The 14,652-nt window shown below is 40.8% G+C and overlaps 1 protein-coding gene across 1 annotated transcript; it reads left to right on the top strand.

Annotated features, from left to right (window-relative positions):
* Window positions 1-634: 634 nt before the first annotated feature.
* Window positions 635-12,600, top strand: ESR2 (estrogen receptor 2 (ER beta); the record flags this gene model as incomplete). Its single annotated transcript, XM_010082304.1, has 5 exons — window positions 635-934; window positions 6,185-6,323; window positions 8,551-8,684; window positions 10,230-10,404; window positions 12,411-12,600. Coding segments are annotated over 5 exons (938 nt in total), but the record flags the coding sequence as incomplete, so codon positions are not given.
* Window positions 12,601-14,652: the final 2,052 nt, after the last annotated feature.

Below are 14,652 nucleotides of genomic sequence, written 5' to 3'. Positions count from 1 at the left end.
CAATAAATTAATTCCAGAAATTTAAAGGACTGCTATTTGCAACAGAAACAACATTCTGCATGCAGAACTCCAAACAGGGGGCTTGCTCCTTCTAGTTGCAGATATCTGAATTCACTTTGGGGAAACTCCTGCTGGCTTAATGGGACTCAGGGTGAAATGGGTTGCATCTCAGTCCCTAGCTGAACACCCAGCTAGCAGTGAAGCCCAGCTCTGCTCCTGGATGAGGTATTTACTCTGTATCATGACCCAGACTTTCAGAAGTCATTTCTTCCCCCAGTTTACATCTAAAACAGAATTTGCAAACAAATATCTTTATTTGCATTTAAAGACCTGATTTATCGCTTTTTGATGTCAATGTGAGTTTTCCCATGGACTTTTAAAGTGAGTTAGCTGGAGTTCAAAAATAAATATTTTTCAACATTATTTTTTGTTTAGTAGAATAAACAAAAGCCTCATATGAAGTGGAAACAAAGCTAAGTCAATGCTGAATGCTCTAGAAATTCTGAAACTTGATGTTCAACATAGGAACATCCAATATTAAAGGGTTTATCTCCTTCTCCCCAAACATTTGTATTTACATCATGTATCACTGAGAGGAAAATACTTCAATGCAATCATGTGCCTCTCGTGTCAGGCTCAAGAAGAGAACGCTGTGGATATCGGATTCTGCGTCGCCATCGTAATTCAGAAGATCAGGTACATTGCATTGGCAAAGCTAAGAAATACACTGAGACGGCAACCCGCGTAAAAGAGATCCTGCTCAGCACAGTCAGTCCGGAGCAGTTTGTTTTAACATTACTTGAAGCGGAGCCTCCCAATGTGTTGGTGAGTCGTCCCAGCAAGCCGTTCACAGAGGCCTCCATGATGATGTCCCTGACAAAACTGGCAGACAAAGAGCTGGTTCACATGATTGGTTGGGCCAAAAAAATTCCTGGTAAGAACTTCAGTCTTGTTTTTGTTTATTTTATTCAATGGTTTTACCATCAATGTATCATTCTCTGTTCTGAAATAATAGCAAAGCACAGTACATGTGCAGTATGAAAATCTTAAGCTTTTAATCCTGTAAAGTAATGGACAATTTATTGCTCTCAGCAATTTATCTGGATGTATTTTGATTCAGACAACAACCTAGCCTATAATTTGCTATCTGTTGTTAGTCAATACTTGTTCATTTTGGTAAAAAACATAGCTGCTGTTGCATGTAATTTCTACCTCATTAACCATAAATACCTGATTAATCTGATTTAAAAGGTTCATTAAAAAGGATATTAACTAGATTGCTATAAAAAAGAATTTAAGACCAAATTCTTTCCTTGAATCCTGATAGAAGGTTTCTAATACAGTTGATGAAAACTGAAGTATGTCCAAGCTCGGAGTGTCTGCAGTTGCTTAATTTGATGCAGTGGCTACACAGGAGCATCAGATGCAAAGTAGCACATACTATCAATCTCACAATTATTGTGTGCTCTCCTGCAAAACAAAAATCAATGAGGGTGCTCTGGGTTGTTGGCAACACAAAGAACACGCACTGAAGTACAACTACATGCGTTACTGCCTCGAATGCCTCAAATGTGACCACAGTATGGTGGCAATGTACCGTTTCACTTCTTACAGACCAGAAGCAGTGAGCGTTTGCAATTCCTTCCATGAAGTGCCCATGACTAGAACAGTCAGAATAAAGAATAAAAGCCAGAATAAAAGCAGCTAGCACACAGAGAAGATAGTTGGCAAAGTTGTGCAGAAAAACTTGCTGGCTAACTGCAGGCTGTGGCCCTTTAGCAAGACCTAAGGTGACCAACTAACAACGGTGAGCTGAAGGTAGTACTGATTAATTGCTAGAGGTATAGCAGCATGGGGCTTAATCCTTAACTCCAGATATAGTGCTCTGCTGGAAGTGATCCCTACGGCTGTGCTTACCTCGCATGGATAATATATTCTGCAGTGTGTCTGGTGTCCTAACCCCACGCCCACCAGGACTGAGGAGCCAGCACACCACGGCTCCTCCTTTGGATTTTTATGCTGAAGGCAACCAGAGCGTGCTGGTGTGTGCTCTGGTCTTGTCACGCTTCTGCACTGCAAACAGCACCTGCTGCTGCTTGAATCCGCTCACGGGAAGACGTGACAGTAATCCTTACCTCTAGAAATAAACTGAGTGTGTACACAGCACAGGAAAGAAGCTTGGTGGAGAATATTTCACATAATCCTTAAACCAAGAATTCAGAATAAGGGAAGCGTATGCTATTTCAGAGCTAGGTGGAGAGGCTGAAGGTGCTACCACAGCTTCAGCTGCTGGCCCATGACAGTCTCCACAGCTCAGCCACGGTGTTGGAAGGTTCAGGTGTGATGGGTGAGCAAATTCCAGGTCAGCTGCTGGGGCAGAGATGCTCGGACAGCACGAGCATCTTAAACCACCCTGACCATTTGCAAAGGGATGGTGGTTTTGCTGTTAATGTGGAATGTTTTAAACTGAGAGCCTGAACCCTTAATCTTTACTTTTCCTGATTTAAGAGACTCTGAAAAGAACTGTGAAGTAAATAACCATAAGGGGTTAAATGGTGTCTATCACTATAATTTTTTGTCTAATCAGAAAAACTTGGTTAAAAGGTACAGTTTCAGAGGACTCCAAATAGTTATGTTAATCCAGTAGGAAGGGTATTGTAAAGGAAAACCAGGGAAAGTCTTAGAAAATGACCTCATTTTAAGCAATATTTGAATGGGAAAAAAGCCCAAAACAGCCTTTTCCATTTTCTGATTGTTCTTAATTTCTATTTTTTTAACTACATCAGCTTTTTTAAAAAAAAAACAACCCAAAAACACAAACACAAAACCTCAGCTAGTTGAGATTAATTTTTTTGAAATTTTTAAAATATCAGGTTTCCAAACCAATCCCTGTTTTGACAATGATCACTTTTAGTTTATTTTCAACACATCAGAAATAAAATCTTTTTCTTGGCAATGAGAGAATTGTATGAAGAAAACCCATTGAAGCAATCAAACCCCTTCAAAACAGTTCCAGGGAATGTTGACACTTTATTGGGTATGTTTGTTTTTTATTATCATTCCTGTTACACAGAACAGAAATAAACACCATTTTAGAACAATGCCAAAAATAGATGTGATGTTTAATATGTACCTAATGATAAGTAATATTGCCATTTGCATGGCAGTTAGAGTGTTTACTTCAATGTGGATTTTTTTTTCCATTGAAGTAACAGTGATGACTAAAGCCCAGGATATAGAATTTTAGTTTTCAAAAATTCTTGGTTGGAGTTAATCATCTAGATCCAAGCTCTGGTTCCTAGAGGTAAAGTCTTAGAAAAAAATACAGAGTCCTTGACTAATGGCCCAGTGAGCAGTAATTTTTACTTCTGTAAAGCTGAATATTTGCTTTTGTGTACCTGGGTCAGAAACCCATTTTCACCTCTAAGACATTATTTTGACACTCACCAAAACTGAAAGAAAATATTTTTATTTTTCCTTGTAGGTGCTGATGTTAACAGTAACTTTTTGTCTAAATAGGAAAGATAAACATTTATATTTTATTTTTTCCATATTTAAGATTTAATTACCTTCTTTTGTTATGAGTTTTACTCTGTGACTGTATTTTTTGTCTGTATTTTCAGCTTAATGGATTGTATCTTTGTTGTTGCTCAGTAAAATAGAAGCTGACATCTGGATTTTTTTCCTTCTGAATTCCAAGTATTTTAGTTCTAATTTGTCAGACAGCGGAACGTAGCTTCTATAATTGCCTTTTACTTTGTTGACCTAGTCTAAGAGAGTTGAACGTGGTTCATAGCTGAATGTGTATTGCTAATCAATAGGATGTTGTCATAATATTGAAATTTGTATCCATTATGCAACCTGTTGCATAATGGGTGTTGCTGGCCAGAGCAGTGTGTCTTTTGCCAGTTACTAGACATCAAACACAAGGGTTTTTTTATCTTAGTATTTCATAATTAAATGGTTAGCTATAAAGCATACTATTTAAAGGACATGTACTACAGCCATAGAAAAAGTAGTTTAATGTACTCTGCAGCAAATGAGACAGGACTTGTGACACGGCAATAGGAGCTGTGATGGTTCCATGCTGTGCTCGATCTTTAGAGCATTAGATTGTCAGGAAAAGGAAAGATGTAGTCCCTCTAATAGTTGTGCTCAATGGTCATGAATCACACTGCTGGTGCTGATAATGTGAGTTTAGCAGGTGACATCTGGGATAAATCTGGATCTTCAAGTTATGTGTAGATTGAACGCTGGGCCTTTGTTTGACGTCTTGTTCAACTGAGAGAGTTCTTAAACCAAGTAACTCGTTGCTTGTGCTAGAGAAATCAGCACATGCCTGTGTAAATGTTTATTTAAATAAACTTCTGAAATGTCTTTGGGCCGTTGTTTCCCAGAAAACTGCCACTGTCAGTTTATACCATTCACACATCCATGATTATTTTTCTAAAAGCACTTTTAAAATTATGAGTGTGTGTCTGGCAGATAATCTGTTGTTGGCTGCAGATCCTTTAGTAAATTCTGTGACAGCAAAACCCAGGAGGGAAGGTAGTGCTCCTAAGCTCCTCTTTACCTTTCTTATAAAATAAGGAGCAAGGCGATCGATTTTGAAGGGCAGCACTTCCAGCAATGATAAGAGAGAGTGCGCATTACCTGGTTTATGTCAACCTGGAGCTGTCACTGACTGTCTTCCAGCCTAGCAGTTTAATAAGATTAAAGTACACGGAGCATTTGTATAAATCACTGACGGCAGATTCTTTGATAGCGCAAACGTACGGTGTATATTTTAAGACCTCAGACAATGGGAAAGAGCTGTGGAAACCTGTCACCCCTGACCAGGCTCTGTAATAATTTTTCATTATGCAGAGTGGTAGATACCAGCTCGTCTGAAAATGAAGCACCTTTGCTAAGAGACCTATCTAACGCAGCTCTGCTTTGAAAACTGTGGCCTGACCTTGGATTTGAACACAGCTACAGTTTAACCATGGAACTGATAGTCATCATATCTGTGTTTTATTCCTTGAGTGAGCAGTCTGCTTTCCCACTTGCTTTTTGATAATTCACACTTCTTCTGTTTTCTGCATTTTGGAGGGTTTGGTGGTTTTTTGTGGTTGTTTTTTGTTTGTTTGTTTGTTTGTTTTTTGTTTGTTTTGTTTGTTTTTCTTTTCCCTGTGTGTTAGTTTTATTTCTCTTTATTTAGCTTCTATGCATCTTTTTTCCCCAGTCCTTTTGCAGGGGAAGGGAAAGGGAGGCCAACCACTGTCTCTCCCTTCTGGCTGCGTTGCTGTGCCTTGCTGTAACTTCTGGAGACAAGTCAATGCTGGAACAGGCTTATGCACAGAGTCACAGAATCCTTGAGGTTGGAAAAGACCTTTAAGATCATTGAGTCCAACCCTAAACCCAACACTGCCAAGGCCACCACTACACCATGTCCCTAAGCGCCACCTCCACACGTGTGACACAATCACATTGATTCTGTTCTTGCTTATAGGATGCTGCGAGTGGTGGCAATGGGGACACTAATAGCTTCACCACCTACCCTCTTTTTTTTTTTTTTTTTTTTTTTGGTTAATCACAATTTTGGAGAAAGGGGTGAAAGGAAAAGGATGGGCTGAGGTGAACACATCATTTACCAAGGGAATGATAACACAGAGGCACCAAGATGTGGGTTCTTTCATAGTTACTCAACAAGCTGAGAAACATGCCTGTCTTATGAGATAAAAAACCACCCTGCACGTGACAACCATATGTGTTCTGGGGAAAGAACAGACTAATTTCTTTGGAGTCCTCTGCAGTGTAATTCAGTAACGTCTGCCAAATATGAGGTTCACGAGTGAATCCTGGTCCCTCTCAGGAGGCTGTGGGACCATCATCTAAAGAGGTGGCCAAGCATAAGGCAGTTCTCTGCAGTCACTTGAGTTTCACCAGCTGCATGGGGGTAATTACACTTGAACACGACTCTGCTTTATTTTAAATGTTTTGTGGAATTTTTGACAATGATAATAACAAATATTTATGTTCCTGTTTGAGATGGCAGCATGGTCTGTCTGATGCCAGTGCTCCCTTTTCTGCCTTTCTTCACAACCGATAATGCTTTCTTTTGGTTTCTCGTATATTCAGTCTTCTTTATCAAAGCAAAGAAATAAACAGATTTATTTATTTTATGTTATTTTTGTCATTTTAGGCTTCATTGATCTCAGCCTTTATGACCAAGTAAGACTCTTGGAGAGCTGCTGGATGGAAGTTTTAATGGTTGGTTTGATGTGGAGATCAATTGACCACCCTGGGAAACTAATTTTTGCACCAGACCTTGTACTAGACCGGTAAGAGAAATAACCGTCTCGAGACCACTTCATATTAATTAGCATGTTTGGAGGTGGGGTGAATGGTGAGAGGAAGAGAATTAAGTATGGAAGATACGATTGATAGTTTATCTAACAACATCCTTGTATTTGTAACAATAATGTCTTGAGGCTCCACACCCTCACAGGGGCTTAAGGAATGCTAAACATGTATTGTTGAGCTTGCCAGTTCCTTAATTCCTGTAGCACATGACAGTCTGAAGTTTCTCTGTATTTTTCACACCTTTTGCTGGTTTTGTTCCTTTCGGTCCAGGTCTCTAGATCCTGAAACCGTAGACACATCGACACAGTGCACTACATTGTCAATCAATGCAGACTTCATAAGTAGCTATAATAATGAACACTGCAGCACTAGTCAAAAGGGATTAAAAAACCCTAGATTGCTTTTTAATACTGAAAGTATTTTTTTCAAGCTAAAGTGGGATGCTTGCAAGATTAAAAATTATTTCTTCATAACATCATGTACCAGCAGGGAAGAATATGGATTAGTAAAGGTATTTTTCTACAGGACTTTAGGATTTGACCTGGGCTTCACGTTGATAAAAAGTCAGGGAAACAGTCTACTCTTTTGGGTGGGTTTAAAATGCCTCTTAACCTTTTCAACCTGGGGAAATTCAGATCTGTACCAGTTCTGTTGCTTGAGCTCAATAATAATCATCATCGAGATACAGAAAGCAGAATGGGTTGGTAAGAGAAATAAATTTAATTTTAAAGATATATGAAATGAATTATTATTTGCTCGTATAAAATTCAATGCAAGGACATGCTGCGTTGTTTGATGCGATGATAAGAAATTGCTGAAAATGTATGATACATTTAGTTCCTTGGGAGCTAATATGTGCTGAATATAGTTACCTTATTAGATGCATTCCTTCATCTCCACAAGACACAGGAGAGAGGGAGGTAGCAAGCATCTGGGCATGCTGTAATTTTATTTTTTTTTAAGACGTGTATATGAAACTGGTCTGTAACTTGATTGTTTTTATCTTAACTGAACTTCAGATACATTTCCTACATAATCTTTGTAGACAAGTACCTCTCTGATGCTTGTGTCTTTCTTTTGAAACTGGCAGCTGCCTGCCCTTCTCCAAAGATAATTTAAATCCTCCTTTGCTATGAGGAAAATGGGAAACTGGGCAATATTCAGGCCTTTCTGCAGGCAGTAGTAGCTGCACCTGGTTGGTGTTATCTGCCTGTGCCTGCCTTGCAGCCTGCAGGCTCAGCACCTTCCTCTTGAGATCCACTAGAGGAATAAAGGTCTTTAATTCTCTCACACTGCTGTTCTTAAGTCTGTCTTGTCTTTTAAAACATTACAGGGGAAATAATCTTGTTTTACAGATTAAGCATCCCTTTGAATGTTGTGTCTTAGAGCTTAATTGCTTTTTTAGACCAGTACATGTAAAAAAAACCCCAAACCTGACCAAAAAACTGGAACAATAGCTTCAGTGGTCTGAAATTTGCTGCTGCTTAATTTTAAACTCATTGGAATGGATTTGGGTTGTTTGGGTTTTGTGGTTTTTTTTGTTTGTGGTTTTTTTTTTTTTTTTTCAGATTAGAAAATGGGACCATTTCTAATATCTAAAATGGAGAAAGTTGCATTCAGTAAACACTTGCAAACATAAAAATAACCAAATACCAAAACCCCCCAAATCTATTTACATTTAAAGACCTTCAAAGAAAAAGGTGCTGGGGGATGAGGGTACAGGTTGTTTTATTCTTTAAAAATGTCTTATTAGTCCAATAACCTTATTTTAGGGGGTCTTTCTTATTTACCAGCTCCTGAGGCCTCTGTCAGGTGCAAAGAGTGATGTCAGCGCTTGTGGTGTTAACTCCTTGTGAAACAAATGTAGGAAAAGACTCGAGGTGGTACTGCACTCTGCGCTACAGTTTCAAACTTTTGATCCAGAATTATACCGGCTGTGAGGTTAAAGCCTTTACAGAAATATGGTCACACTTACCTGCAGTCAATCCTATATGCACTTTAAAGAGAAAATCAGTTTCTTAGAGGTGCTGGCTTTTTATACTAGTGTAATTTTCAGTTTAGATTTCATGACAGAACCTTTTGAATTCTCCCAAAGATGAGACAGACAGGTCTTTTGCAGACTCCTTTGTGCTTTGACTTTTATCTAACTGAGTCAGAGTTCCTTAATTCTACTTTTTCAGTAACATTTTAAATGTGTTTCCATAGGGACGAGGGGAAATGCGTAGAGGGAATTTTGGAGATCTTTGATATGCTCCTGGCCATGACCTCGAGGTTCCGAGAGCTGAAACTGCAGCACAAGGAGTATCTGTGTGTCAAGGCGATGATCCTCCTCAATTCCAGTGAGTACGCGGTTGACTCTGAAGCTCACCAAACTGTATTTTTTTATTTGAATGGTGGCTGGGAAATCAGCCTCAAAAAATCGCAGAAATATCAAATGAGATAAAGCCGTTGAAAGAGAATAATAGCAAAGGACTTCTAACTATCAGATCATAAGGATTTTTTCTCAAGAAACTTCTGAGGTTTATAATTTGCTGGGTTTAGGGTTGATGTCATGTTATAAGAACTGCATGAAAGATCCAAAGTCTGAAAGCTTCTTACAAGGTGGGGGTCACGGCTCAGTCTGTGGGTACGTCCTTTTCAATGAGATCTTCTGCCCCTATCTCTGTGGATACTGGTCCTGTGTAAAGTTGCTGTACAGCTCTACAAACCTGTCCTTAATTCTTAATTCTAGTAAAACTAGTTACTCGACTGAGTGATGATTATTTGGGCTTAAATATTCCTATTTAATGGTAATTAATTGGTAGAAATGATTGAAAGTACTCAACAGGTCTGCAAGATGAATTTCAGGATAGGAGCTTTTCTTGGCAGCCTTTTACACATGGCAAAGAGGACGGTGTGTTTGCTAGTTTAGGGTAGTCTGCAGTAAAATAATTTTATTCCCCAGAATATTTTGTAATTAATGTTGTCAAAAAAGTCCAACAGCTAACTATTTACATCTACTGTTTTCATCAAGGAGCTGCTGCATAATTCTCAGCCCAGTTCTGAAGGGCTGTCGTCCAGCTGTCGTCGCACTTGTTTATAGATGGATAACATTACTGCAACTGACAACAAAAGCTGTTCTTTTTTTCTTAAAAAAAACCCAGAACAACCAAACAACCAATCAAAAAACCCAACAAAACCCCGTGTTCATCAGCCATATTTTCTTCAAAACCTCACCTCTCAAAGAATCTCTCCTTTCCCTGCTCTCCCTTCCTGTCAGTTAAACTTTTACTCCTAATTTTCATGGTGTTCTGGAGCTTTGTCCTTCCATAAATATCTTTGGGAGGTTGTTTTGTTTTGTTTTGCTTTGGCTTGTTTTGGCTTTTTTGCTCTGGTGTCTTCTGCTCTATCAATAATCTCACTGTGTGTTTCCAGAGCTTTCTAGTGGTGCTTTCTTTTCTCTTTCTTCTCCTCTCCATACCCCCAACCTCATTTATACTCAGAGAAAAAAAGGTTTTTTTCAGCAAGAAGGGATTAGACAAGCAAAATGCTGTCATTCATCATAGTTACTAAACTACAAGGTACAGAGTGATTCAAAGGAAAAAAACCCTGGAGAAGTGAGAGCATTGCCATTCTCTGAACTGAAGGGTCTGTGTTCAACATGTTGTCTTGGGAAGATTTAAGAGAGTTACTCAGTTTGAGAATGTTGTGGCTGTCAAATTTTGGCAAAGGAATGTGAGTGGAAGCTTGTTGTGGCACACGGAGCATTGTTTGTACAGTGTTGAAGCGGGCTCAGGAAATACATCTTCTCTGATCCTGTTGAAGTATTACATTAAAAAAAATCTAGTCGTAGCTTTTTCTTCTTCCTCATGAGCAGGGAGTATTTCTTTCTCTTCCCTGGTTAGGCATGTTTCCCTTGTCAGCAGAAGAACCTGAAAGCAACAGGAAACTGCATCACCTGCTTAACATAGTCACAGATGCCCTGGTGTGGGTCATCGCGAAGAGCGGGATCCCCTCGCAGCAGCAGACAACTCGTCTGGCCAATCTGTTGATGCTCCTCTCTCACGTCAGACACGCCAGGTAAATTTTACAGAAAGTGTGTAACATGTAAGGCGTTAGTGTTGGTTTATTATGGCAACCAAGCAAGACTTGAACTCGGAAGCACTCCTGAGGGGATCCTGGTGCTGCTCGTCGTCTCTGTTCACTGTCAGGCTTTCCTTCCCAGCATAACTAAATGGGCAATATACTCAAGTGCTTGCCAGCACTCAGAAATGTTGTGCTGATATTAAAACGCCGTCTTAACTGTGTTACATCAAATTGCTCATTATGTATTCAGCCTTTCAAAAAAACCCCCACCCAGCCATCAAAACGCTTCTGTCCAAAATAGAAGTCTTTCAAAATTGATCTGCAGTGTGGGCTTTGGTGGAGCAAAGTGTACTTTGGGTGCTATGTTTGTCCCAGGACAAATTTGTTGCATGCCAGGGGCAACTATTAGGTCTTGTGACTTGTGCGACAGTGATGCCACGCTCCTGTGTTCCCCATGGGAAGCAGCTCCTCTGCTCCCTGCCAGGTCCTGGCCATCCTTGAGCCGCTCATCTTTGCTTGCATCACAGCAGACTCAAAAGCAGGGCTCTATAAAAGAGATGCTTTAATTTTCAGGCTGCTTGTAATTTTCAATTACTACCCAGAAACCAGCTATTCAGAAAGCTGTCTTCTGTCTTGGCTGTGGAGTGTGTGTCCTGGGGCCAGGCTGGAGCATGGAGAGCTGGTCTTGTCTGACTTTGTGTAGGGACACTGGAGAAAGGACAGCCACCTTTGAGACCAGCTTCCTGGGAGAGCGGGTGGCAGCAGCAGGGACCTGACTGTCCCAACAAGTAGTTTCTAACAGCCAGTTTGTGAATTGGGGGTGAGTTTGAGAGCTGGCCCCACAGAAGCTACAGCAGCAGCCAGAACTGCGCCCGACTCAGGGCACTGATGTGCTGCTGTCACCTGGGATGCCCACTGTGGTGTGACACTGTCACAGCATCGCAGCAGCTCTTATTCTGGCATGGTGTGAATAAACATTGTGAATCTTTGCAATTTTTTTTTTATATTTCTGTATTAAAACAAGAGTTTTTATGTTGTGCCTGCCTCTGCTGAAGTCTGGAGGCTACTTGTGACTTGTCTCCGTTACGTTGCTTAGCACTGGTCAGTCGATTATACTGTTCTGGAAATAATTGATGCTCTCAGCCTTGATTACCAAATGATGTGGGACTCCCAAGAGCTGGGTGTAGGAGAGAGTCCATTCTTCTTTTCCATTAATATAATTGTAACTCTTGAGCTGCAGCAGAACCTCGTTTTTCTGGAAGCATTGCGCCCCTCCCAATCCAATCCACCAGGTCAGCTATGTGCTGGCTAGCTGCTGTCTTTTCCACTGTGACAAATTTGGTGCTGAGCAAGTGCACTTTGTTTTCAACCCCAAAACCCTGAGTACATCAGAAGCACATATATATGTGTGTGTGTGTGAGTGTCCAACTGCTATATATTTCACAAAGAGCCTTCTCCTTTTAATCCCGGTCATGATACAGCCACAGAGCGTACAAGCTCCCATTGTATCTTGCCCCATAACAAAAAAAATTACTTTTAAAGCCTGTAGCCATCTGCAAGATCTGACACAGGACATGCAGAGAGGAAACAAACTGCTTGAAGTTAGCCAGGGGAATTTGGTCTTCCTGCTCAGCCAGGCAGGAGAGGTAGGCAGTCATTAGAGCGGCACATTCTAAATTCCCCTTTTGTCTAAAGCTGCAGCATGTGGGCCTCCCACATTTACAGCACCAAGGAAGTTTTCTCCTTGATTTCAATAGAGTGGGTACGTCCGAAGCCAGTTTGTGAGGTGTAAAACAAATCTCGGTTCTCTAAACAGGAAAACAGCCTTAAAGCATTGGGATGTTGTTACTGTTGATGGTGGTAAGTGATCTCAGGGACTAGAGCAGCTAAATCCTCTTAACTCCTCATAAAAAAGGAATCTCTTGAAGCCATGAGCTTGTTTTTCCTTCGCTGCATAGTCATCCCCTGATCACTGACTTATTTTCTGTTCTCCTTCACAGTAACAAGGGAATGGAGCATCTCCTGAGCATGAAGTGTAAAAATGTGGTCCCAGTGTATGACTTGCTGCTGGAGATGTTGAATGCACACACTCTCCGAGGCCAAAGGAAGTCCCCGGTCACACATCCCGAATTTGGCCCATTAGAACAAATGGAGACTGGAGACGGTCTGCGAAACGGGGCAGCTCAGTAATTCTGTTGCACCCTGGAAATGTGAAGCATGTTCAAAACTACGTGAGAAAACGAAGCTGCTGCGATGGGACTGCTGAAGCGTGACCATGCACGAGTCTTCATCTCGTCCAGATTTGCACACCGGTATCTCGGGAAAGGCTGGTGGGACGCACGCCTCTGTCCGTGTTTCTGACATTATAATAGCTGCACTTTTACAGGGCCTTTTCTGAGACTCTTCAAAAGCACCTTATGAAATTAAGCCTCATTGCAGTACCGCGAGCCAGGGAATTACTGCCTCTCCTTTCAGAGGCAGATGAACTGAGACAGAGAGACAAAGGGCCTGGTTTAGGATGACAGAAGTCTGTGTCAGGGCTTAGAGTGAGCGCCTCGGTTGCTGTCTCCCAGATGAAGGCTTTTAAGTGCTTTCTAGGTGATCTCCTCCTTCAGCATGAGACTGTATGAAACGCAGAGCAGCATGGTTTGGGACAGGTTCACTCACCTGGGTGTGCTGGTCCCTGGGGGATACCTGCTTTGCAGCTGATGGAGGTGAAGTGCTGAGATGTGTACAGCGTAAAGGAGTTTCTTCTGTTCTTAAATATGCAACGGCTGCAAGGGCCTTCATTTGAAGGCCATTCAGAATAGCTTCAAAGGCCAGTTCAGAGCCTCTTCAGAAATGTTGAACCAAGCTTAAGTTTGTATTTTGTGAGCCTGTTCTTAACACTCACATTATTACCTGTGTATAATTCTTCAGTGCTTTAAACAAGGACCAAACTGCCTAGATATTCCAGTCAATGCTGACCTTTGAAACGTGTTTTGTCTGTGAGATTAACGTGTTGTTTTATATATTTATTAATGATGTTAAATCTATTATAACATTTAGGTACAAGAAGTTGCTCTGTGAATATTAACTGTTTGCATTTGTATCTGATCTGCTGGTCGAGGCTTGTGAAAACAGCTGGAAACAAACCACCTTCCCTCCCCTTTGGACTTGTGTGTGGAATTCTGTCCTGCCCACCCGAAACCTCTTGCAGACGTCTTGCAGGGGGTGAGGCAGAGGATGGGAGCCCAAGCTCTGCCCTCGGGTTTGCTGCTTGCTGGTTTTCAAAGCGCGTGGCACCGCGTGCTGTGGGTCTCATATCTTGTGTGAGATCGCTCAAAGAGCGGGGGGATGATGGTTCTGGCGCTTCCTTTGCTTTGCGAGTGTGACGACTTGTTCGAATTTCACTGAAGATGTGGGTGTAAAGCCCCCTGTTGTGCTGATTTCTGCATGTGTTTAAGCTGCACTGACAAGAGAAAAAAAAAAAAAAAGAAATAATCTGGCCAAAGAAATAGCCTCAGCGAAGAGCAGGATGGCGTAATTCATTCTGGCAACTGCCAATATCGCATTGTGATGTGAGCTGGAATTGCAGGCGCCCTAAATGGCTGTGTTTAGATATAATCCCCTGCCCCTATGTTCTGGGCATTTCAGCCATGGTGACATTCAATTGGGATCACGCCAAAAGTCTATTTTGAGCCAGTAAATCTTTTGGATTAGGGACTTTGATTAGTGTGCCATTTGCGTACTTTGAATATTAATGAAACCTTTGATCTTGGTGTTTTTTCAAAGCCAAGGACAGTATTTTTTATAGGAGGAGCATAAAGAGTTTTCAGTGAGTTACACAACTCTGTTGTCTCATTTTGATCTTGTACTATACCAGATGCTGCTGATGGTCTAAATTTTTACTAGCTACCTTTTTATTGTTTTTAAGAAACTGTAATACAGCAGTGCCCTTCTAAATAAGTGTAATATTTACTACAAAAAAGGGAAAAAAAAAGTGAATACAGTCTGGAATTCATTGGTACTTTTATTTTGAGGGAAATTTGCTGTGAAACAGATGTGTTTGTGTTTCTTGGGCTTGAGCACCTTCTGGCCTCAATGCTTGTTGTGTTGTTCTTTTTTCTGATTTTCCTTATCCTGTGTAATCTTTTTGTTTAATACAGTTTTTCAAATAAATGTTAAAGTGATTTTCTTTTTGTTGTTTGGTTTACTTTAGAAGTGCTGAATTTATGTGTGATCTTGAAACAAACCCCTTAA

The sequence above is a fragment of the Pterocles gutturalis genome, unplaced genomic scaffold (genome assembly GCF_000699245.1).
Source record: "Pterocles gutturalis isolate BGI_N339 unplaced genomic scaffold, ASM69924v1 scaffold21956, whole genome shotgun sequence".
In the NCBI taxonomy this organism is placed as follows: domain Eukaryota; kingdom Metazoa; phylum Chordata; class Aves; order Pterocliformes; family Pteroclidae; genus Pterocles; species Pterocles gutturalis.
Note: the sequence above shows the minus strand (reverse complement) of the source record. Positions and strands in the feature narration are given on the sequence as shown.